Below are 24,019 nucleotides of genomic sequence, written 5' to 3'. Positions count from 1 at the left end.
ACACATGAAACATGCTGTCTGTGTTATATGTGTTTGCTTGGTGTATTTTATGAAATGCACTTTATGAAATACTTACTGCTTTTCTCACAAGCCTCAAGTTGAATTCTAAGTTCTTTTTTGTCAGGCACTGGAAAACATGATCTGAATCCAAATCCAAACAAACGTCTCTTCCTCCATTTCCATAACTGAACACAGACACGTTTTCCAGTAACCACTATCCCACAGTGGCTGGTAAACATCAAAAGACGGCACACGATCAATACTCACGGTCTGATTTTGTTGGAGAACCTCTGCCGCAGGATGAGAGCGATGGTGGTGAGGACCATCAGAGTGGTGCACATGGTCCTACCCCAGGGATCTCCTGCCTTGACTGTTTTTTGGTTCAGGGCACTGAGACTTCTCCCATTGAAAGGCTTGAATGGTAAAAGGCAGAGATTGTGGTGTAACAATCGGACTATTCTCGTCTTTCCTCTTGGCTTTCTCGTGATTGGGGAGATTAGCTCAGCGGATTAGCTGGGATCAAGGAAAGAGAGGGGGGTGTATGTCTCTCTGGCAGGTCTAGGAGGTAAACAAAGCATGCTGTGTGTTTCTATTCTGAAAACCACCCCACCTCACCACCACAGCACGCCAAATCAACCTTGATAGTGTCTTTTTTGTTGAACAAGGGGAGCATTTTGTACAAGGGCCTATTGAAATTGGCTTTGAGTGGTACTTTGGCAGCTTTATTGCATCAGTTTACAGTCAGGATTACCAGTGACCAATCAAATTACCGTATGTCTGGATAATACTTATTCACTGTAATTGTCTTCAAACTTACTTTGGGAAATGTTGAGCGGTTGTTATAGATACCGTGGGACTGCTTTTAAACACACCGGCCCTTCTAATGACATCCCTGCAGTCCAAGTGCAGTCTTCCTACAATATATTATAAAAAGAGAGAACACAGTGGGATATATGGGGGTATAAATAGGGACTTTTAGCAGCTGAGCCACTTATAGTTAGCACTGCTGACTCAAGCCGAGAAGAAGGGAGCAGTAGGCCAAATGAGAAAAATGAAAGGTCTAATTTTGTCTCCATGTCTGCGCGTGGAAGTGCAGGGGAATCAGATTAAAGCAGAAGAAGTTCAAAAGGATTCAATGTGTCGCTGTGAGACCACATGGGTTTCTTGGTAGTTTTATTTCAAAAATTATAGTTGAATACAGATACAAAGGTGAGTCATACATCTTCAATCATCACAATGAACTATTAAAAATGTAAAAATGTCTTGGTCTTCTAAATGTTTTGTAAGGTTGACACAAGTGGATACACACCGATAATGGGAAATATCAGAAAAAAACATCACAATATTGCTCACAATAATTAGAAAGAATGATATTTACATGGCAGTTTCTTGATATACACATTCAGTAGAAGGCACATCCAAGTCAAATGTGACCTCTTGTCCACTGTTGGATTTATATTTGCATTGCTCTCTCTCTTTTTAATCAGTTGGTCCTTTACAAGAGTATAAAAACCAGTAGGATAATTGTTTCTTACTTTCTCCCTGTCTTTCTTGCTCTCTTACTCACACACACTTTCACACACATTTTAGCAATAAAATGGGACAGTACCTGTTTTTATTGGTGTTTATAATAGAGTGTACGTTCCATAGTCCATCCATTATAACCTTAGTTAAAAAAAACAAACAAACTGTATCCCACATTAGTCAGTTGATTCTTCTCTCTTATGAGGCTCTCGCCAAAAAAAAAAAAAAAAAGTCTCTGTGTGTGCATGGTCCAATACAACCAGACTAAAAGCTTCACCCGTTTGAGGTTGAGATCTTAGTCCAGCCCACTTCCTCATAGACAGATGTGATACCACAGTAGACCGTAGCCAAGAGTTTGGTCCAGGCAGCAGCCACCTCTGGTGTCACAACCTCTGGGAACTCTTCTCCCAGGACTTCCAGTATCACACCGCTCAGGATCTAGCCAAGACACAAACAAGTGCATTAATCAAGACACCGTAAAGTTCCATTGAACAAATAGTTAACAGGGAAAATATGCTCAACTGATTTTGTACAGAGATCTCAACGAGAAGATTGATACCACTGTATATGTATAGTAAATATATAAAGCTACAGCAAGGGGGGGGGGCATCTTGGCTCTGTCCAAAACTAACATAATTTGCCTAGCAGCTAAAGTCATGTTGTGATTCCATTTTATTTCTTGGCTCGGACCAGCTGTCAGGCAACTACAGACTCAAAGAAGTCACTGCATCCGGCCAAAAAAGGAGTCCATACAGGAGATATTCATTTGGTGCTGAGTTATAGTTCACCTGTATTATGGAAGCGTTCAGAGCCCAGAACACAATGTGGTTACATAAAAAAGGTGCCGTTAGGTCAATCAAACATCCACCAAGTCTTTCCCACAGGATGTGGACGATCAAAACAGGCTTAACACACTGATGATTCAGCTTGTGAAATACTGGCAAGAGGTAAGACTCAAATGGAATACTTATGTTTTTCTGTTGCTGTTGGATGTGTAAGTCATGTAAACCCAATTTGATAAATGGATATAGTACATGAAGATTTGTTGCTGGGAATTTGTTTCTCTTTTCAGTCAAGTCAAAATTCTCCCCATATTACTGATTGTGATTTTTATCCACAAGACATCACAATTGCTCATTTTTCCTGGTTTGTAATGCCTTTTGGTGGCCTGTTAGAGAATCTTTACTTCTTTTATAAAGCATTATGGATTGAATATGGTATGATTTGTGTGTTATTGTTTGTCTTTTGTTTCAACTCACAGTGAGCTTGCTGACATCACATAAGTTAGTTTTATGTTTGGAGTTTGGTTAAAAATCACTGAATGCCCATTGAAGTCCTATAAATACCAACATAAGACATTTTTTATATCACAAGATCCACGTGTGTGTGCTTTCTCTTTCTTTCACTCATGCACACTTTACCTTGAAGTACACAGGCTCCACCTTGTGTCGGAGTGCGTGGGCCTTGCCCACCAGCTTCAGGACTGAGGCCACCTTTTCTGAGTTGTCGAGGCTCTCCACCAGCGTATTGATGGCATTCATGACTCTGTGAGCGTGCTTCCTAAGCTGGGCACTCCGCTCCAGCTCCTCCGGCTCCTCGATGTACTTGAACTGGCTGAAGTACTGCTTGGACGAGGGGAAGTTCACAAACAGCCTGTAGATATGAGTATGAGCAGCTGCTGTGAAGCTCTGCTAATCTCATCGCCCTTCAATCCACACCAGCTCCATCCTGCAAACCTATGGTTTTTTTTCAGCTGGCAAGATACCATGAGTAAACATCAGCTCTGTCATGAGACTACTGCATATTTTCCCTTTAAATGTTTGCTTTAAACTATTATGTAGGAACTGTGAAGAACAGTGTGTTTTTCTGAAATATTTTTGAAGGGAATTTAGAACGTGAAAGTTAAACATGCCGCTGCTAAGAAATTACCTTGCAAAATTGTTAAATAAGAAGTCATTAACAACAGTTAGTAAATTATTATAGGCTATGAAATTATGATTGCATACTGTTATGAGTCTACACATGTTGTTATGATGAGTTTTTCAGTTTTTCAGGTCTTCTTTTTCTACACGATCATTACTCTTTCCTATAGAGATTACATAATGCACATGGTAGAAAAAAAAAATCACATTTCACATTAATAGAAATACTGTACATTTTGCAGCATCAGATAAAATGATGTTGAACAGATGTTGATAGTGCCTGGGAGGAATTCTGTTTCATAACTGCATCAGCTTTAGCTTTGATAAATGTATGCATGTACAGTATGTGTGAGAGCCTATGCTGTATGTTGGTAAAACGCTGGTCCAATCTCCTCTGTGTAACCTAATGTGAACGGTAACTTATTTAATCATGGTTCTGAGGAAGCTTTAATTGTGCATTAATTATATGTAGGCCTAACCAGTGTCTTAGCATGAATTATATCATGTAGCAGAAATATGGCCTCTAGGTGCACCTATTCTTCCTTGTTACTATATGTGGTTCCCCCTTGTGAGCCTGTTGACTCCGGCATCTGACTGTAGTTCCTGTTATTCCTCAGAAAAGAACCCAGGATCCTGCATGGTTTCACAATGTCTAATAAAAGGTGAAATGTGCTAATTAGAAAGGGTGAGATGAAAAAAAAGACTGTCACTGCCTGCTCAGGCTACCTTGAGCACACCTGATACCTTCTGTTTACTTCATGGTTAAGGATTTATTATGACTGAAAAGACGATTCAAAGAAGATTTCATTTCATATTTCTTGTGTCAATTTGCTTGAATATTATATTGAACACATTTTTGTCCACTTTCTAGGTCTACATTTTAATATCTCCTTGAACATCTCACCCGACTCGCGCTGTAATTTCTCTCTAACAACAAATAGTTCAAAGACATTTTCTTTTAATTTTATTCCTGTTTGAACCTCAGAGGTATCATGGAGAATTAGCAAAGAGGAACCTAAGATCTCACCCCCTCCCACGGTCTGGGAAGAGGGCCAATGCATCTGGGTTGCTGGCTATCTATTCCTGATGTCCCGTCTCCCTCTGTATCTGCTACAACACATAAAGGAAGCACATTTTTCTATGCCAGACCTGAAGCATATGGCCAGATATTAGAGTTTTCCTTGTAAATTTCTGAAAAAGGGAGGAGGTTGTGTCCTAATCTCTCAACTCTGGGTGGAGGGCCTGTGCAAGTGGGAGAGCAAAATATTCCAAATTTCACTGCAAACTAATGATGAACCGTGGTGTTTAATCTTTCCCTCTTGTAATTGCATGACCTGTGATTGCATATAAATAGCCTCATTAGTATTTTATATGGTCGTTGGATCCTTAATCCCTCTTTATCTGTTCTGCAGGACTAAATGAAGAGCAGAATCCAAAGAAAGTTTCTAATTTCATAAACGTACTGCTTTAATTTACTACTTTGGATCTTATCAGTTACAAGACAGTTAGTTGGGTGTTTGAAGTGAATGCTAAGGTTCAGCAAAGTGACAGCACCTACTCTTACAATCAAAAGGAGAATTTACCATGGTCATGCTTATCGATCAATCCTCATTCCTCAAATTCCTAAAGGTCGTAGGTCCTTTGTGAAGGAACACGGAGTTAGGAAAGAGGTAAATTGAGTGAATTTTTTTTTTTTTTTTACAAAATGTCTACTCTCAAAAGATTCTTTTTTTTAGTACTAAATCTGATTTAGTAATCTGTGGAAAAAAACATGATTATATAGCTACTGTTGGTGACTGTACATGTATATTATCCGCTACGCTGTTGCTAACCTCCCTTTCAACTTTCACCTCATGCAATCATGAAGGATTATAAAGGCATGCTGTGTCATGCAGTGAATCTCGTCGCACATGAAAGATTGACAAAGCTTTCACACCAACAGTTGCCAAATCCCTGCAGATGTTTGAGTTTTGCAGCAGTTTCAGTGTAAATATTGAAGAACTGACGATAGTCACAGACCGCAGGAATCCTCCAACGAGACTGCACGCTGATCCTAATTAGAGACAGGCTGTTGAAGAAAATTTGCTAAAAATCACACAGACTGGGTGGCGATAGGAACTCATGTCATCCCTTGTTTCCTGAGAAAAGAGGGACCCTCTAAATGTCTGACTGCTGCTGATGGAGTCATGCTGCTGTAGGTTGCCTGGCTCTCTGTACAGGCATTCAAAACATGACCTGCTCGGTAAGGGAGGGAGCCCTTTCAGAGCCAAAGATGCCTGAGTGATGGATTATAATGTTTATTCTTTGCCTCTACTGTTTGAAGAATAGGTTGACGAAAAGGCTGGAGGTAAGAATATCACAAGTAGAAATATCACTGGCTGTGGAAATATCGGAAACTCTCAAAGTCAGTGGGATTTAAGTTTAGCGTCGACTGCATTTTTAGAGAGTATAACTCCTCCAGTCTGTGAGTGACAGGAGAGCATCAGTCAGCCCTGTGGCTCTTGCAGGTGCAGGCACATTACTGAGGGGATAAAGAGACTAAACGCTGTTTTAACCTCATGAGAAACTAATTAAAGTTTCAGGGATAAGGAGGAAGATGATGAGACGTACTTGAAATAGAAGTGGGATACCATGCATACAGATCAAGCAGCATTTAAGTGAATACACAACCACAACAAATGCGGATGAATGTCAAAATAGCTCAAATATAGTATGCCCATCACCTTTCCAGCTTTATTTTTCTGCTAGAATCATGTACATTTTCTAAATATTTTACAAACTCTGTCCTTGACTTTAAAAATAATTCAATGTGAAACAGGAGAGTAAAACTATATGGAAAGAAATACCTGACGAGTATGGCCACTCCAACGTCATCGCAGTTCTGGTAGACTTTAGTCCAGGAGTCGTGGATCATCACCCGCTCCTTGTCAGTCAGAGGGCTTGGTTTCTCCTGGTGGTCCATCTCTCCCTCTCCCTGCATCCTCTCCATCTGGGAACACAGTAGTGCAGAGCTGAGCACGTGCAGAAGGCAGGGCTGATGAGAGTACCCCTCCCCCAAAATAAACACTATATTTCTACCTTTTTCTTCTCCTTCTTGATGAGAGAGAAAGAAAATCAGTTCCCCTATCCGCCTTCTCCCAGTGAGAATCTTTGCTCTTCCACCACTGAGTATCGGCTGAGCGAGAGTGTGAGTGAAGAAACAGGTTGGAAAAAAAAAAACACAAGAAACACACGCAGCGAACGAGGAGGAGCCTCTGTACTCTCTATTTTACACTCTCTCTTCCTCCTCTCTCTCTCTCTCCCTCTCTCCGTTTCTTTTCTCCCTCTCCCCACCTCACCTTGTCAAGTGGTGTTTGATGAAAGGCTGATGAGATAGGAAACAAACCATCATAAGGGAGTCAGACATGGAATGAACGCAATGTGTGAGCATAGATGCAATGTGAGATTAGGGCGTTAAAATAAGATAAGGTACACAGCTTGACCTCTTACTCAAGAGTCACCATTCCAGACTAGATTAACTTGTGATGATATTGAATTTCTCACAAAGCCCTGTAAACGTAAATGTTGAAAACTATTTTTTCCTGACTATAAATGAAGCAGCGACGTCTATCAATTTTTTTTTTTTTTGGTTTTCTGTGCTCTTAACAAGATACAGGGTACATCAGTCCTTTTTTCATTATTTCACCCTTTTCATTATATATGCACTCACCCTTGGGAGACCCTCACGGCTCTCACCCACTGCACTCTTTCAAGCACATGCATTTTCCACCTTTGTTGTGGCAGGGGTTATCAGTGGGTCGTCCTATCTTGCTTGTGTTGTCACAGCTGAAAACTTGAGAACGTTCTTGTTCAAGTTTCATAGTGGGTTGGGTGAATGGGGCCAATTAGTCAGGAATCTGTGAGACAAGACGGATATTGATGTTGCAACAAAAGCTACAACCGAGGAGATAGTTACTCCCTTACTGTGGAGGTACAATGTACAGTAGGTGCCAACAACGTCGACACCCATGTTAAGCATTAACAGAGTTATGCCATTAACAATAAGTTGGCGTAAAACTGTGCTTAAGATGGACACATCTCATATATTGTTCAAGCAGCTTTATTGCTCCCTCAACAGCTGCAAGGCTGCATTGTTATAGCACCTAATCACATTGTAACTTTGGTCAGTGGTAAATAGTTATTCAAGTTCACCTCTGCCTCGCCCAAGAAAAAAAAAAGACAAAACAAACATGAGCTCCAAGTTCATGTATCAGCTTCTCATACCACAGGTTTGGGATGATTAAACTGGTTGGGCAAGGCTGTAGTGGATCAGGTTATCAAGGAAACTTGGTCAATGATTGTAGATCAACATGCTCTGCTCTTACTGATGTTTACGTGTCTGTCTACAGCAGTGACTGGGTAGATTTAATAGTGCTTTATGATTAATTTCTGCTGTCCACGCCCACCAAAGCTGAGACTCCAGCACATGTTAGGTTACACCCTTCACCCACTCTACCCAGAAGAAAAACAGATCTCAATATATCACTATGGTACAACATCCAAAGGCATAACTCATACAAGCAGATACCAGGCTAATAACCAATGACACCTAGTGGACACCGATAGTAACATCACTTCTGTGCTGCCAGAAATACTATTTTTGAAAGCCATTTATAAATATTTTATGACACCATATGTACAACAGGTGTTTTTTCATGATGACCCTAATACATCATTTAGGTGATTAAATGTCATAAATAGGCCTACACCAATATATGACAATCATTTCACCAGTAATCCTGCTATTTGAGATGAGAGAAGCATAAATATTAGATTACATGAAATAACTAGGCTACATTATTTGACATAAATGCCATCTCTCTCTCCACTGGAAGTATGGCGTCTGCTTCTAAAGATATTTCAGTCCCAAATGTATTAGGTGTCAATTGGATTATAAAAAGATGCCAAGCTCGTGATTTCTAATTAAAATATGATTTACAGCATAGGCTATGTGTTAACCTGTTTAAAGTATGAAACCTCTAGTCTTCATTGAGCAACAACTAAATAAAACAATAAACAATTACAGGGATGAAAAGTAGCCACCTACTCAAGTAGGCCTATGCTGTAGTCCATTTCTCACTGCTTACAATAAAACTTTAGTTAGCCTACTTCTTTGAAAATGCTGTTTTTTTTTAATACAATAGAACTTATCAGTATGTATTAGCCTACTGATTGAAATACCCAATAGCACGCAAAGCAGCCCATTAGATAAGAAAACAATACCACCGAAGTGCTAGTTGGCTACATTAGGCTATTAGGTTCTGCATTTACCTTCTGGATGAAAAGCATGATGATAATTGACTACTATTTTGGATACTTTTACTTAAATAAATGCCCTGAATGCAGACATTTTACATGTATATTTTACATTGTCTTATCTACTTGCACTTAATTCAAACTGATTTTGAAAACAAAGCCACTCAAGCTCAATGGTGACACAATCAAAACAGGTACTCAAAAGCGAAGCCGCCACGTTCGAGCCTAAGCAGCTTCCGTAGCTCTGAGTGTGGACAGTGGGGAGGCTGCTGTGCTACCTGGGTGACAGGTATCCGTGCATTGTCGGCGAAGAACCGGGTTATTTGCAAGACTAACGATTATAATTAATGCTCACACTGTAGCTATGTTGTAGTTAAGTTAGTGACGAACACTGAAGGTCGTCTCGTGAAATTAGCTCACCCAGCAGCAGCCCAGTGTGAGAGTGGTGGTGGCTAACTGGTTAGCTAGCGTCACCGTCAAGAGCAGATCATCGGAAACAGACGCAGCGGTCAGCAGATAAAAAGGAGCAGCCGCTGCCGGGGAGTGTGAAATAAACCACCGGGAGAAAAAAACCACAATGAATGTCGCCAAGAGTGGATATCGCGTCTTTTCTGCTAACTCTTCCGTAGCATGCACAGAACTAGCCAAGAAGATAACGGAGTAAGTAATAGCGGCCATGCACTTTTCACCACCGCTGCTACCAATGATTGATGATTAATCTATTATATAGGCTGCTGAGCTCTTCCTCTACACGAGGCCAATCGGGAAGACAATAACCTCGTCAATGCTAACTATGTTAATTTCTGTTGAGGATCGATGGCCTGAGTGTTTATTTTTTATTTTTTATGAATTAGCATTGCCTACTAAGGGCAAGTATAGTGTAACTTAGTATAGTGTTGGTGTTGAATAAATTATGCAGTAGAGTCCTCATGCTGGTTTGTGTGTGTGTGCGAGTCAGTCAGAATCATCTTGTGATCACTATACCTCACTTTTTCTTTAGCACTGAAGCTGTAAATGTGTACTTTTGCTTCTCAGGAGACTGGGAGTTGAACTTGGGAAGTCTGTGGTGTTTCAGGAATCCAACAGAGGTGAGTCGAGTTTTATGGCATCTACAAAAATGCAGTAATGTTACTTGTAATTATTAGAAAGTAAACCCTTCAGGTTATATAAAGTTGTGCAAATAACATTTTGTGCGAGTCAACATGACAATAGTGGTCCATTGTGATTACTGTAAATGAAACTGTAATGTGAATCAGTGATGTTATGACTTAGACCCAATCTGTTTGCGGTGATTAGTTTCATAAATCCTTGAGGAGTTATTGGCCTATGGGCTAATGAATATTTGCATATGGCATGGATATTTATTATTGATGACTGTGGCAAAATGAATGTGATGCACCTTGTTCATTATAAGAAAATAGTTGCACTCTTAATTGATTATCAAATCATGAAAACCTTATCAACATGAGTATTTAAAATTACTGAAATTACTAAAAAACTACTAAACTAGAAATATGTCTTAAATCACTGTGTCTGATTTTGTGTTTTCCTTTGTTCAGAGACTAGAGTGGATGTAAAAGAATCTGTTCGTGGACAAACCATCTTCATCATCCAGACAATACCAAGGTGAGTGTAGAAAGACATGAGATTTGCACTGCATCAGGAATTTTAAATATGTTTATACCATCACAAACCTTTTAAAATGGAATGATTAAATGATGTACTTCTCTCACTTTGTTTTTTTTTTGTTGTTGCTACAAACAGGGATGTCAACACGGCCATCATGGAGCTGCTGGTTATGGCTTATGCCCTCAAGACCTCATGCGCCAAGAACATCATTGGAGTAATTCCATACTTCCCCTACAGCAAGCAGTGCAAGATGAGAAAGAGGGGCTCGATAGTGTGCAAGTTGTTAGCTTCAATGCTAGCCAAAGCAGGTAAACACAACAGAGTGCATCTCAAGTTTGTTAAAAAATCTCTTTATCTCTGGTGTTGAGTTGGCAGTGCACAGATGAAAACTATTTTTATAGGTTAAAGTAAAATACCGTGCTACTCATCTGTTTTTTACTTTGAAGGATTAACACACATCATCACCATGGACTTGCATCAGAAGGAGATCCAAGGGTTCTTCAGCTTTCCAGTGGACAACTTGCGTGCCTCCCCTTTTTTGATTCAGTACATCCAGGAGGAGGTGGTTATCCCATTCACATATTTATTATGCATGTTTAAGCATAGATGTTGGTAACTCTATTCAATGAGTCAATCAATCAGATACAAACATTGCTGTGTGTTTTCCCTTTTCCTCTTAGATTCCTGATTACCGAAATGCAATTATTGTGGCAAAATCCCCAGCCGCAGCTAAGAGGTAAATGATTGAAAACAGAATCTATCTTCTGTTTTTATACAATTGTAATTTATTTTCTCACTGTAAAAATACAAACACTAGGCTACATCATGCCAGAACTCACACAGTATGTAATTTACCGTTTCCCCTGTTCTCTTCATCTAGGGCTCAGTCCTATGCAGAGCGCCTGCGTTTGGGTCTGGCTGTGATTCACGGCGAGGCTCAGTGTTCAGAGTCTGACATGGCTGATGGGAGACACTCACCACCCTGTGTACGCAACACCACGGGACACACAGGGCTGGAGCTACCTTGTAAGAACACTCATCTTTGTAAAGTGCTGTTTGGTGTTTCAGCTTTTCTTTGCAGATTTCTAGGTCCATTGCTTGATAGATATTACTTCTACAGATTCCAGTTTATCGTTCCTCATGGATAGGCTCCGTTTTTTTTTATTTGTCACACCATGGTTGAATTCAGATAGAAATTTCTTGTATCCTGTAATTCTTCAGTGCTTTGAAGTTTTATATCTCAACACTTCAGTGCATTCATAATATAACTTCAGTGTACAATCTAATGCAGTCTGACTTGGGCAAACCTATTTGGAGATGAATCTGCCGTTTCTCTCTCATACCATCAACCATACTCCAAGGAATTGATTTTTGTCTTACTGCATGTTTTAATTCCACAGATACACTACTTCTACTCATTCTGCATCTTCAGCAAGCTGCAACTCATAACTTACAAAGAGTGACGTGCTTCATAATAATAATAATAATAATAATAATCATAGGCCCTGCCTGTTTCTTGGCAGAAACCTTGATTTAAAGGTCCCATATTCTATAGAGTGACATTTCCATGAGATCTGTGAAGCTGGTCAAAGTTGCTATATAAATACAGTGAAAACATCTAAATGCACACAGCCTGTGTTCAGAAACAGAGCCTTAAAACGACTCGAGGCATCAGTAATTTAGTGATTGCTGGCTCAGCCATGTCTCCTAGCACCCACACCCACTGTCTAACCTGTTCTGGGCAACACAGTGGTCATTCTGTCATTGAACTAACAAGTTACAAGACAGAGAAATGGTGAGGAAATGTTACACAGTTGTTAAATGGCAGGAGGTTGATACAGCATATCATTGCAAAACCTTCCCATGGATAAAAATAGAGCAGTGGGTCAAGTTTAAGTTCATGCTTACTTGGCACCACCACTTACATTTACTAGTGACTTTTAACCAAACCAAACTAAGGCAGTGGGCTATAATCCATTACCTGTGGTTGGCCTGGCTGTGCATCACCCAGAAAACAGTCAGAGAGACTTATGCTAGAACTCCAGAGGCCTGAGAAAAACAAAACTAAATCTATAATACAATATTTTTTGCACTTTAAACCACAAATCTATCTTCATATGGCCACTTGAAATACTAATTAAACAGTGGCATATAGTATTAAACATAATTGCATTGCTAATTTTTGATAAGGCCATGTACAGTAAATAGTTCACTTTGACAAAATGTCAAATGATTGTGTCATTGGCAAATGACTCCAAAGTATTTACGTCCTGTGTTCACTTTATTATTTGGTTATAAGAAAAAAAAATCTTACTTGTGTTTAATTCTTACCCTTGACTTAAAAAATCCTCCTTGGGGACACAAGGCCAATCAACAAATGCCTTCAACTCTTGAGAAAACTTGTTTTATACTTTAACACAATAAGTTTAATCTGTTGATGTGACTTTTTTTTCTCCAAGTTCTTTCAACCTAGCGAGAGGATTTTCCAAGTCTTGGCATCATGTGTTTGTCATGTCAAATACTTGTGCATTTGTGTTAACGTGGTGTTTATTTGTTGGCAATAGCAGGCAAACAACAAGCCCCGTTCCCTGGCATAGAGCTCCCAAGTACGGCCGTAAACTTAACTTACATCTGACTATGAAATGATTCCTCCTCAAATGGTTTCTCAATTCATGCATGTGTAGATGAAGGGTTTGTGTTGCATCTTGTGAAAATACAGTCTGGATTCAGGAGGGGGGAGTTTGTGGAAATTGCACAGACTGATTGTTAGTGCCTATACAATTTTGCATTGACAAAACTTTTTTTCAGGCCAATCAGCTACACAGTGCTCCATACTATATGCTATTTGCATGGCATGTTTGATTTGAAGTAAACAGGGATTTATGTTAACTGCACCTTTCAAAGATTCCAGACAGCTAGTTCTACAAGATGGCCAAAACCCTCTTTGTTTTGTTGTGTTCTGATTTTGAAATCCACAAATCAAACCAAAATCATGCCAAACATGTTTTTTCTTTTTTCTTTCTTATATATCTGGACTCATCTTGCCAATCAACACATGATGCACCCATATTAAACCTGCTCTCAAAAACCTGATTAACATTTGGTCATAACTGCATGTGATGGTAACAATGACGCATGCTTTTGAAACCTTACATCTAGCGGAGGGACGGAGAAACGTTATGAGTGGAAGGATTGGTGTTGGTTAAACTATTGAATTCACACAGCAAGAATTAAAGTTTGAGTTTGCTATACCTCAGTGGTAAAAGAGAATCACCAATAATGATGTGTAGTGCTCTGCTGTCATCTTTATGGTAGACGTTTTCTAAATGCAGTGCTAACCTGTCGTTACAAATTTGCCAGTGAAATCCATCAACATCTTGAACTTGAATTACCTTCAAAGATATCTGACCAAACATTTCTCAGGTAGCTTGTTGCAGTATCTCAGCAAGCTGTGAAGACAACATAATCTTTTAAGAAGTGTGTGTACTGCTAACAACGTGGCTTTTGCTGTTTTAGAAGTCTGAATGTGACACTGCCAGGTTTTCTGATGCTGTGGGACTCACGGTATTCAGCAAAGTGTTCTGCAAGGCATGCTCCTCCTTTCTCTGCTTCTTTATACTTTTCCCTTCACAATCGGCTTCGCTGGCTGATTGTTTACCAGTTGATTGTTTCCTTATACCCTTTGAATGACCACATTTACATGCACACTAATACTCAAAATGCCTCCATTTAAATTGGGTCATAGAACAAAAGCGTCAGATCACATCCCAGTTTAATTTTCGATTTTACTTTAGTTGCAGGTTATGTTGTTATTAAGTCTGTCACAAGGGGGAGCATTTTCATGTGAGCGTCAACATGTTTTTGCAGTTTAATGACTGTCTTTATTTTTTTCTTGTGACAGTCTATCTACCTGCATAGTGTTATTCTAACAACAGGATATTTGATGTTTGACAAAGTCAGTTGGAGCTGCTCACAGCCTTGGGGGTGGAGTGAATTGCATTAAACAGACGTATGGACCCCATATTGTGATGATTGACAGCATCATGTCTCAGACCTGTACACAATGGCAAATGAAGCTGCTGTGATATGAATAATTAATCCTATATTCTTTCCAAAACAATGCAGCTAATGCATCCCCTGAGACTGGCATGTGAGTTGTATTCTGATTATTGTGCGCATGTAAAAGTAGCCGCTGGCAGCAGTGATGTTCGACTGAGGACTGATCCCAGAACATTGGCAAGTGTGTATGAAGAAACCCTCATCATTGCTTGTCAGCCACTGTTGTCCTGTGTGAAATAAGACTGTCTGGTGCATACTGGTTCATGCAGACTGCTGCCATGGGCCTGCCACAGCCCAGGCCTGAGGCTGTGTGTGCGGGCAGTTGTACATTACCTTCTTCTGATTGGGTATCCTGGGCAGAAAAACCCTGTCATTTGATTTTTTTGCATGGCATGTGCTTTACTAAGTTTAGCATTTCTGTTTTAATCCCGTAGGGGTAGGTGGGGTAGAATGGGGGAAATTACTCAAAGCTAATTACCGGCTTTTGATTTGCTATTTTAAATTCAGCACAACATTGTTTTGCTCTAACAGAATTTATACGATGACGTCGTCATTCAATAACAACCCCATGATTTCGGGTGGTGTAGATTTGTCTAAATTGCGAAACATTTTCTCAACCCATTTTACCCAATCTACTGAGATTTCCTTTTGATTAGAAATGAAATGTACCAGACGTAAACAGCCTTGATGTACTCTAACAGGTAACATGCTCTGCTTTCCTTTTCAGTGATGATGGCCAAGGAGAAACCTCCCATTACTGTTGTCGGAGACGTGGGAGGGAGAATTGCCATTATTGTGGTAAGACGCTGCCAAGACGTTATCAAAGCACAATGTGTGCTGTTTTTGTCGGTTAGATTGTTGAGCTGTCATTCTCAGCTGTTCTGCCATCCCGTAATTATTACTCTTCTGTTATTCTAGTTCACATGTACAGCATTTAAAGTGGGTTTCCTCCATAACTATCATATTAAAGTGTAATGGATGAATGAACCTAACCAAAACAAAAGCCCCCTTTCCCTCCCATTTGTTTTTCATAACAAAGAGAATGAGTAGAATCAGATTCAGTATCCAGCAAGGTTGAAAAATCCAAATTAAATTGCTACCAATGTGACCATTGAACATTCAGGTGAACTCAAATCACACAATGACACAGACATTATGGAGATGAAGAGGGGGGATGTTGTTAAATCTTGGGTGCTGATTGTATTTTCCTTTTTTCTGTGTTCTTCCAGGATGACATTGTAGATGATGTGGGTGACTTTGTTGCAGCTGCAGAGATCCTGAAAGAGAGAGGAGCCTATAAAATTTATATCATGGCCACACATGGTTTACTGTCCGCAGATGCTCCACGCCTCATAGAGGAATCTGCAATTGATGAGGTGAGGATACTAGTCGTGTGTTTGATGGAAACTCTGTGTCGTACCTGCTGAGAGATGCCGATAAGAAGCTACAGTCAATGGGAAGTGACAAAGGATGAGAAACCAAAGAAAATGTATTCAAAACCAGCTTGTTCTCCATGAAGAACAGATGAGTTAACATTGTTAAGTGTGATACTTCCTGGTATTGAAGGGTTGCAGAGCTGAATTGTTAAAAATGAAATATCATCGCATTGAACAGCTGGATTTCTGTTTCAGTTCCTCTTGAGTCTTCTTCAGCAGACAAATAATTCCAGATTAGTTTAAATGTACAATTCATTTTAAGTAATTGATGTATTCTAGTTATTTATGATTGTTTGATTTAGAACATATCCATATATTAATAATATCACTTGCACACTCAGTTTTATTTTCTCATATACACTGGCATTGCTTATCTTAATCTAGCTCTACCATCATCAACAGATCAGGTTAGAATAATATTCCATAATAGTATAATGTGTGCACAGAAACAATGCTGCTGTAGCCACTGAAAATTAACAGGTAACCCATGTGAATGAAGTGGAAACCAAAAATAGCAAAGACCACAATGCATTTTTAAGTGTAACTGCCTTTTTAAATTGAAATAGAAACCGCCTCATCAAGTCTAAGCCCAGTCTCTGTGTTTACTGTGTCTGCAGGTGGTGGTGACTAACACAGTCCCCCATGAAGTGCAGAAGCTGCAGTGTCCCAAAATCAAGACTGTGGATGTCAGCATGATTCTGGCTGAAGCTATCCGCCGCATCCACAACGGAGAGTCCATGGCTTACTTGTTCCGCAACATCACTGTGGACGACTAGAAAGTGTCAGACAGAGAGAGGCTGAGGTGGGTCTGGTAGTGACTGAAGGCTGGTGCACTTCTTCCCAGGCCTGTAAAAACTTGCTTATGCCATGTTTAACGTCTTGTGTATTTCAGGATCAGATGTATCCTAAATAATTTAAAGAAACTGAAATTGAAGAATATACCCAAAGTTATTTATCTTCTTATCAAAAGGTGTAAAAATGTATTTCGTTTGTTTCGGTTGAGAAATGCATCTTGTCCTTATTACATAAGGATGATAAAATAGCAAACCAGTGACTTGGAGCTTTGATGCATTCAGTCGTTAACCTGCTGCTCATTGATGATCCAAAGTGAACAAAAGATGCTTTGTATTTAAAAAGATATTTTGTCTGCACTGCGGTAGAGTAACAGGTCTGTTTCGAGTAACAGGACTGTACTTTTAAAGGAGCTATATGTTAGTTTTTGCAGTCGCATCATAGCCAGCAATAACAGCTGTTAGCCGTTTACTTAACCATCTTGAGAAAGGTCAGCATCAACCCTCTTAACTCTCCAAGAGCTGACCTCAGTGGAGGAAAGCAATCCATTTATTATCTATTCTATTCTATTTCGATCACTTCCTGTCTTCTACTGAAGTTTGCATGCTAACAAGCTGGTTAGCCCGGAAAGCCTCATCACCTTTGGATGCCTATAGGTACTGTAGCATGCAGGCTGCCTTGAAGAAGTAGCACTGCTCAGAAGGTGTATTATAACCTCTTGTATTGTACGCACAGCGATGGCTGAAGCTTGGTATGCCACCATCACCACTGACTGAACCCGCTGAGAAACCACATGTGGTAGTAGAAGAAAAACCTAACATATAGCCCCTTTAAACCATTTCCCAATGCTTTTGCTGACCCTTGTGATCAGGGCTGCTTGGCACTGTGATATTTCAGACCATAGGTAAGACTGGTCAAACTCCTGCTCACTGATGCCCGGACTATATTTTTATGCACCTTTTTTTGCACCTTTTTTTGCACCATTTTTGAGAATGTTTGGGAGGATGTCCTGTGTGGCATATGAAGACTTTTATCATCTGCAGAACTAAATAAGCCATCACTTTTTATTGGTGGTCAGTTCAACTGCATTTCAATAACCCGCTCTTAGTTAAATCTGTCCTAAACTGGCTTACACTTCTTAATACAGCTGCAAATAAAACCTGCTTCTGAGATCCCTGCTCCTCACTCAGTGCAATTGAGGTGAGAGGAACTTGTGTGTTAAAGAATTTAAAAGATTTACATCACAAATGAAATTCACTTCCATTATACTGTGGTGGCAACAGAAGTTAAAAAGTGAATGGCAGAAAGCAGGAAGTACATTTATTTGTGATTGTGAAGGGAACCAACTGACCCTTTAATATACTATATTTCTGTGCTTATTTTAACGGTTTGATGGTATCTGTTATCTGACAGTGGCAACTCACACAACATGTGAGTTACACACCTAGCTAAAAGCAGTACCAGGCAGGTTTTCTACATGTTATAGCCAATTTGCTACAAATGGCAGAGAGTCGACATTATTGTTTTACAAAACCAGAGCAGGTTCCTGTCAGTTTATTCTGTTTTTTGAAAGTTATTGTATTTGTCACAGTAATAGTATCTGGTGATGTAATTGAAAGTCTGGATGGGTTTGAGAAGTCTACTGGGTTTTGTGCTGTTGACTTTACGTTAAAACAATAGTCTCGCTTCAAAATCACCCAACCTGGGGTTGCATATTCTGACATGGGATGCCTGTTCTCTGTCTCCTGTGAGTCCGCACAGGCTCATTGTTTTCCTTTTAAACCTGAATTTTGAACAACACGGTTCATTTGGATAGTGCCGGTCCTTCACACTTTAAATCCACCGAATCATTAGACTTTGAATCGCTCCAGGCTTTCAGGTGCATCACCTTCCCGTGACAACTTTGACAAGATCCAATATGCTGAGCTATTTAAGTTGTTTTTCTTTTTGAATGCAGTACTAAAGTGAATGAAAGCCTGTGTGTGTGTGGAAGAAATGTGCACTAAAAAACTGAAAAATTGTCAGCAGCAGTTTACAGTAAATTAAAACCCATGAACAGCAAATGGTCTGGATGTTGGTCTCCCAATTATTGTGGCGTCTCCCTGACCGTGTGCACCTTTCTGTGGCCTCCAAGTGAATTTCAGAGTGAAGCTCAAGGGGAAATTAGCTTAGTCTAATTGAGCCTTTTGCTCAGGGTGAATACGCCAATGCACATTTAATTTGTGTGTACGTTCTTGCAAGAACAAAAAAAAAAAAAAGAGCTTGTTGAGAATGTCTTCCATACTGTTGTACTGTCCGCCTTTGCATTATACCATTACTTTAGTTTTGTTATGGTTACTCCTGTCATGTTCTGTGTGACATTGGCACAACGTTGGACCTTGTTTGTTTCAAACACTGAAGCAATACCAGCTCAGATTTTACATGCCATTAGCATATTTCATGATTTCCTCTCTGTATGTACTCTTCTCCCGACTTATCTGCGATGTCAAGGACGTATACTTCAAACACCTTCTTTTTTCGTTGGCAGTGTTTGTCAGTGTCTGTGAAAATAAAACAGTTTCTTCTTGTGCCTTGTCTCTACGGGAAAGTCCAACTTCATCAGGTTTTAGGTCTTAATATTCCATGTGTATTCTAACCCAATATCTCCTTGTATGGTCTGTATTACCCCTGAAATATTTCACCTGAAGTTTACAAACACTTTTTTATGTAGTCTATCTAAATAATTTGTGATTGTATTCCTTACCAAAACAAAACAATTCAAATAATGACGTCTTTTAATGATTATAATATAACGTAGAAAGGTTTCAGTGCACAATAAAATGAATTATTGATAAAAAAATAAATCAAAAGAAAAATTTAGATGCGTATAAGATACCTTAAACCTTGCATGAGGCGTACCAGTCACAGGGTACTTTACAACAGGTAGCCTGTCTTATGCCACATAAACACTTATGCTGTGATAGTCAGAGATCCTGCACTTGTTCAAGACTTCTCAGGCAACAATCCAACACTGAGGAGCTTTGACCAAGTCAAGGAGCCTAGACAAGCTCAAACCCTCATGTACGGTTGGAGATTAAAGCATTTACAAAATGATGAACTGAAATTAAACTTAAAGTGTGGATACAAAGTTGTTGAAATGGTTCAAATATCAAGACCTGAATGAAAAGTTTATAGTTCGCACCTGAGTCTGCCTCTGCGTCTCCGTCCATGTGCCAAAAAGACAAGTTAGTATGTAGCTGTGGACTAGCTAAGGACAGCTGTGAGTTTAAACAGGATGCAAAGAGGAACCAGACATTTGATAGTCACAGGTCACTTCCTTGTCTGATTCTGGGGAAACAATGCACCTTGTCTCTGAACCTTTTTGGAAAGAGGAAGCAAACCTTTTTTCTCTCCCTCCCTTGGCCTATGTGGCCTTTCAACAGTTAGTCAGTTTTGCAGGCCATTTATCAGCACCTACAAAACCTTATAGAGAATATGAGAAAAATACAAGAAACGGATTAACTTATTTTATTGATGTGTAGAGTATGGCAGGTGGGAAGTGTTTTTCTTGCTTGCACGTCAGTTTAGGTCACAAATATGTTGTAATTTGTAGGGATTTACGTCTCAAAAACCTGTGGCCTCTCCTTTTGCATGACATCACAGGTCAAACTTTTACTGCTGTTATCTGACATAAAATATGGTTTAGGAATGTCTTTTCAGCTGCCAATTAGCCTAGTCCCTTAACATGTACTGTAGCAGATAAAGGAGACAGCAGATTAATGAGGCATATGCTCTTATTTTTAATTTTAAAAAAAAAGAAACTTTAAAACTATAAACTATTACAAAAGAAACTTTCTGACTTACCTCCAGCAACAGTTGGGGGGCATGAGTGACCAGAGGAAATTGGAGTGAATGAATATGATTTAAGAGGGGGAAAATGTGTTGACCTTTTATTTAGTTAAAATTCAATATGGATCCTTTTTGTTAGTTGCTTCCTCTGACATGGTTAATGGCTAATAAAAATGTAGGGTGGGTGGATGTGAACTTTTCATAGGTGTCTGAAGTGGGACATGACAGGAAAGGCTTGAGAGCCATTGACCTTACAGATTCTTCATTGGCGACACGTAATGACCACCAGATGGCAATACAACATAATGTAGAGAACTCAGGAAATTATTGCGTGTCAATAGTTTGGTGAGTGATATTGATACTGAGTTAATTATAGACCAGTGAGCTTTACATATATGACAGTAAATACCAACCATATCAGTCTTATTTTTAATATTTTTTTTATTTTTCTTATTTTATTTCATTGAGAAAAAGAAGTCAACTTACAAAACCTCAATTTTGTAATTATGTTGCAGAATGTTGCAGAATTGCAATAGCAGCTTTTCTGTGTCTGTTGCACCTTTTTTTTTTCTTTTTTTTTAAAATATAACTTTTAAAAATAAACACACCCTTAAACCTCAAGTCCTAAAGCCTTAAAATAAAAGAAGCACAACTTACATTTCTGGTTAAACCATTACTGTTGGTTTAACCAAAAGGGTTTAAGAAAGATGTTATCAGTTTGTCAACACAATACAAGTTGGAGTGGAATTGAGTGTTGAATCTTAACAGGCGTCAAAGTCATGCATTATGACTAAAACAAAGAAGTTATACAAACATTCTCAGTGAAGAATGTGCAACTAAATTAAGTAGATGTAATTTAGTTAGTGTTCTTGCCCCACTCAAGCCACCTTTTTGTATGTTGTCACATAAAGAAAAATCCAGCCAGTGAAAGTCAGTAATTAATGTACAACGTGATTTTATTTGGGGTCATGTTGAGTAGAAAACATTCCACCACCAACTATTTATCCAATAAAGAAAACTCCCATTTAAAAAAATGATTAGTCAGTCACAAAGATTTTGAGAAACACCAGTAAATGTACGTTATGTATTTCAAAATAAAAGTTTACATGCACAAAGATGTAAATCAGCATTTAAAAATATAAACAACTTCCAAAGAGTTATTTTGTTGTTCACTTGAGCCATAATGCCATCATACAAAGACACAAACAGACTTTTGCATAAATACCCATTACACAGTTATTGCACTTTTTTAAACACCAGTTACACCAAACCCCAAAATGAAATGCTCATGTACAGCGATTTGAGCTTATGATACATGGTGCTGCCAATTCAATTAGTCAGTTTGTCACTGCATCATTTTTGACATTTCAGACTAATGACTTGTTTCTCATGCAGCATTTTACTTTCCCACCATTAAAGCAGTCCAGCCACATTCTTTCAGGCTGCCGAGGTGGTGTTTGTGTTCATTGTAGCACCTCTGTGCCTCCAGTGCTGCTGCGGTTCGAGATGCGATGCTGGACTGATGAGTGGACATAGTTTATGAACTGGGAGTTTCTTAAGGGTCTTAACACATTTAACACTGTCTCTTGTTTTGTTTCTTTGCAATCAGCAACCCCACCTTCTAACCCACCCACAAAGTTCTTTCACTGTATGTTTCACTGTCCGCTTCCTCCTCTTCCATCCTCTTGTCTCTTTTTGTGTTGTTTCCCTCTGACATCACTATGAGATGAGGCAACTGTTGGTCTTGTTCATAGGAGGTCGTTTGTGGTTCTCCTTGGGAAAGGTTTCCCGTCTCCGGCACAGTGCCGGACTGAACCGACTGGGCACGTTGGCCTGCAGCAGCAGCTCTTTGAAGGCTTCCAGCACGTTGATGTTGTTCTTGGCCGAGGACTCCATGAAGCTGTGGTTCCAGTCCAGCTCCAGTGTGGACAGCACGTCATTGTTGGACACTTGCCGCTCATTGTGGCGGTCAATCTTGTTGCCTATCACCACAATGGGTGTGTACTTGTCTTCTTTGACCTCCAGGATCTCCTCTCGCAGACTCTTGACTGCCTCGAGGGATTCAGGGTCGTCCACGGCGTAGACCAGGGCGAAGGCGTCGCTGTTCTGGATGGAGAGCTTGCGCATGGCGGGGAAGGAGTAGCTGCCACTGGTGTCTATGATGTTGATGGTGACTTTGATGCCCCCCACCTCGTACTCCTTCCTGTGGAGCTCCTCCACTGTGCGCCGGTGCTTGGGCTCAAATGTGTCTTTGAGGAAGCGTTGGATGAGGGCCGTCTTCCCCACTCCAGCTGCTCCCAGAAACACCAGACGCACGTCTGTCTTCTCCTTGACTTCGAAAGACATGTTGGATAGCTGTTGCTCTTCTCCTGCGAAGCTGAAAAAACTGACTTCAGTTGTTTATCCTCTTCTCCTCTTCTTGTCTTGTCTTGAAAATGGTTTTGTTTGCAGTGATGGAGCAGGATCGAGCTGTTTTTTGAAAAGGATGATGATAGTAGCAGATGCATGTGAGTGTGCCTGTCAGGCTGCACGCTGTATTTATGTTCACACACAGTACCTGCCCCCTCCTGCTCTCTACTGAAGCAGCCAATCAGAGGAAATGATGCAAATCAAGTAGGGTAAGAGGGAAAAAAAATTGGTGACAGAAGTGATTTCACCTTTAAGTTGTCTGTGTGCAGTGCAGAAGAAAATTTGCAGCAGTGGTAGGTTACTGACTGCTGCAATGAGCATCAACACTTTTATTTTTCAGACCACTGAAGGAACTACAGTGAAAGCTGTAATCAAACAAGCAACGGATGAGCTCATGCTGTGACTGAACCACAAAAACACAGGCTCAGAGATTATGAAAGACAGGAGAAGAAACGTTTTCCCAATATTTTTTTACCGGACCATTCAGCTAAGTTTCTCATCTAAAGACAATTTATATATATTTTTTATTTTTAAAGATTGGAGACACATCATAAAAAACTGAAACAAGAGTAATGTTGAACATTTTAATGAATGTTTAAACATTCATATGCATGAGTTATGTATTAGATTCATTTATAAAATGTGAAAATTAGGTATTTTGCCAAAAATCTGCAAGGATGATATTGATATTAACTTTGTATGGCATAAATTCAAGTAATAAAGCCAACTCTTGGTCTAGGAGGAAGTAATTGAATATGTGATCTGGGTGAATGCTCCAATAAAACTAAATATTCACTTTCCTCAAATGACAAAGTTTTTCCACTGTATGTTACAGGCTCAAATTTGAATGCCCTACTAAGCGTACATACTAAATAGAACAGACAAAATAAGTTTATGAAATTTATATAAAGTACAGCTACGATTGAAACGGAAATTTTTAAGCATATTAACATCGACACACAAGCTCAGTGAATTTAGTTTGAGTGATGTACATGCTCTTGCAGTCATTGTGGTTGTCATCATTAAAAGGTCACATATTCAGACCAGTTCTCAGTGGACCACACACAGGGACAACATGCCAATAATTTGCTTTTGTCCAAAAATTAAATGTCATTTGATCCCTGA

At 39.5% G+C, this 24,019-nt stretch overlaps 3 protein-coding genes across 4 annotated transcripts; 1 reads left to right on the top strand and 2 right to left on the bottom strand.

Annotated features, from left to right (window-relative positions):
• Nucleotides 1-1,386: 1,386 nt before the first annotated feature.
• LOC310989923 (cytoglobin-1-like) lies at nucleotides 1,387-6,659 on the bottom strand. The gene is made up of 4 exons (XM_083977080.1): nucleotides 6,525-6,659; nucleotides 6,293-6,435; nucleotides 2,946-3,177; nucleotides 1,387-1,962 (listed from the first exon to the last, which is right to left on the bottom strand). The coding sequence occupies exons 2-4, from the start codon at nucleotides 6,433-6,435 to the stop codon at nucleotides 1,798-1,800; spliced, it is 540 nt and encodes a 179-aa protein (XP_083833206.1). The 5' UTR covers nucleotides 6,525-6,659; the 3' UTR covers nucleotides 1,387-1,797.
• Nucleotides 6,660-8,923: 2,264 nt separating this feature from the next.
• Nucleotides 8,924-19,218, top strand: LOC310990222 (phosphoribosyl pyrophosphate synthase-associated protein 1). Of its 2 annotated transcripts, XM_083977510.1 has the most exons (11): nucleotides 8,924-9,401; nucleotides 9,777-9,829; nucleotides 10,301-10,367; nucleotides 10,506-10,678; nucleotides 10,817-10,932; nucleotides 11,051-11,106; nucleotides 11,251-11,396; nucleotides 12,935-12,976; nucleotides 15,157-15,227; nucleotides 15,659-15,805; nucleotides 16,483-19,218. In XM_083977510.1, exons 1-11 carry the CDS (start codon nucleotides 9,319-9,321, stop codon nucleotides 16,639-16,641), a joined length of 1,113 nt encoding a protein of 370 aa, XP_083833636.1. In that variant the 5' UTR covers nucleotides 8,924-9,318; the 3' UTR covers nucleotides 16,642-19,218. The 2 variants fall into 2 exon arrangements, with proteins under 2 accessions (XP_083833636.1, XP_083833637.1); XM_083977511.1 differs by lacking the exon at nucleotides 12,935-12,976 and having other exon boundaries at nucleotides 8,927-9,401.
• Nucleotides 19,219-22,204: 2,986 nt separating this feature from the next.
• Nucleotides 22,205-22,831, bottom strand: LOC310990017 (ras-related protein Rap-2a-like; the record flags this gene model as incomplete). Its single annotated transcript, XM_083977221.1, has 1 exon — nucleotides 22,205-22,831. One exon carries the CDS (start codon nucleotides 22,829-22,831, stop codon nucleotides 22,205-22,207), a length of 627 nt encoding a protein of 208 aa, XP_083833347.1.
• Nucleotides 22,832-24,019: the final 1,188 nt, after the last annotated feature.

The sequence above is a fragment of the Trachurus trachurus genome, assembly GCF_905171665.1.
Source record: "Trachurus trachurus genome assembly, chromosome: 8".
Taxonomy (NCBI): Eukaryota; Metazoa; Chordata; class Actinopteri; order Carangiformes; family Carangidae; genus Trachurus; species Trachurus trachurus.
The sequence above is the reverse complement of the archived record's forward strand: the minus strand, read 5'-3'. Positions and strand labels throughout refer to the sequence as shown.

Coding starts and splice junctions, on each gene's coding strand:
- LOC310989923 (XM_083977080.1), bottom strand. CDS start 6,435: ATGGAGAGGATGCAGGGAGAGGGAGAGATGGACCACCAGGAGAAACCA. Junction 3,178..6,292: donor GGAGTGGCCATACTCGTCAG/GTATTTCTTTCC, acceptor TCATATCTACAG/GCTGTTTGTGAACTTCCCCT. Junction 1,963..2,945: donor TGGAGCCTGTGTACTTCAAG/GTAAAGTGTGCA, acceptor TGTCTTGGCTAG/ATCCTGAGCGGTGTGATACT.
- LOC310990222 (XM_083977510.1), top strand. CDS start 9,319: ATGAATGTCGCCAAGAGTGGATATCGCGTCTTTTCTGCTAACTCTTCC. Junction 9,830..10,300: donor GTTTCAGGAATCCAACAGAG/GTGAGTCGAGTT, acceptor TCCTTTGTTCAG/AGACTAGAGTGGATGTAAAA. Junction 15,806..16,482: donor AGGAATCTGCAATTGATGAG/GTGAGGATACTA, acceptor CTGTGTCTGCAG/GTGGTGGTGACTAACACAGT.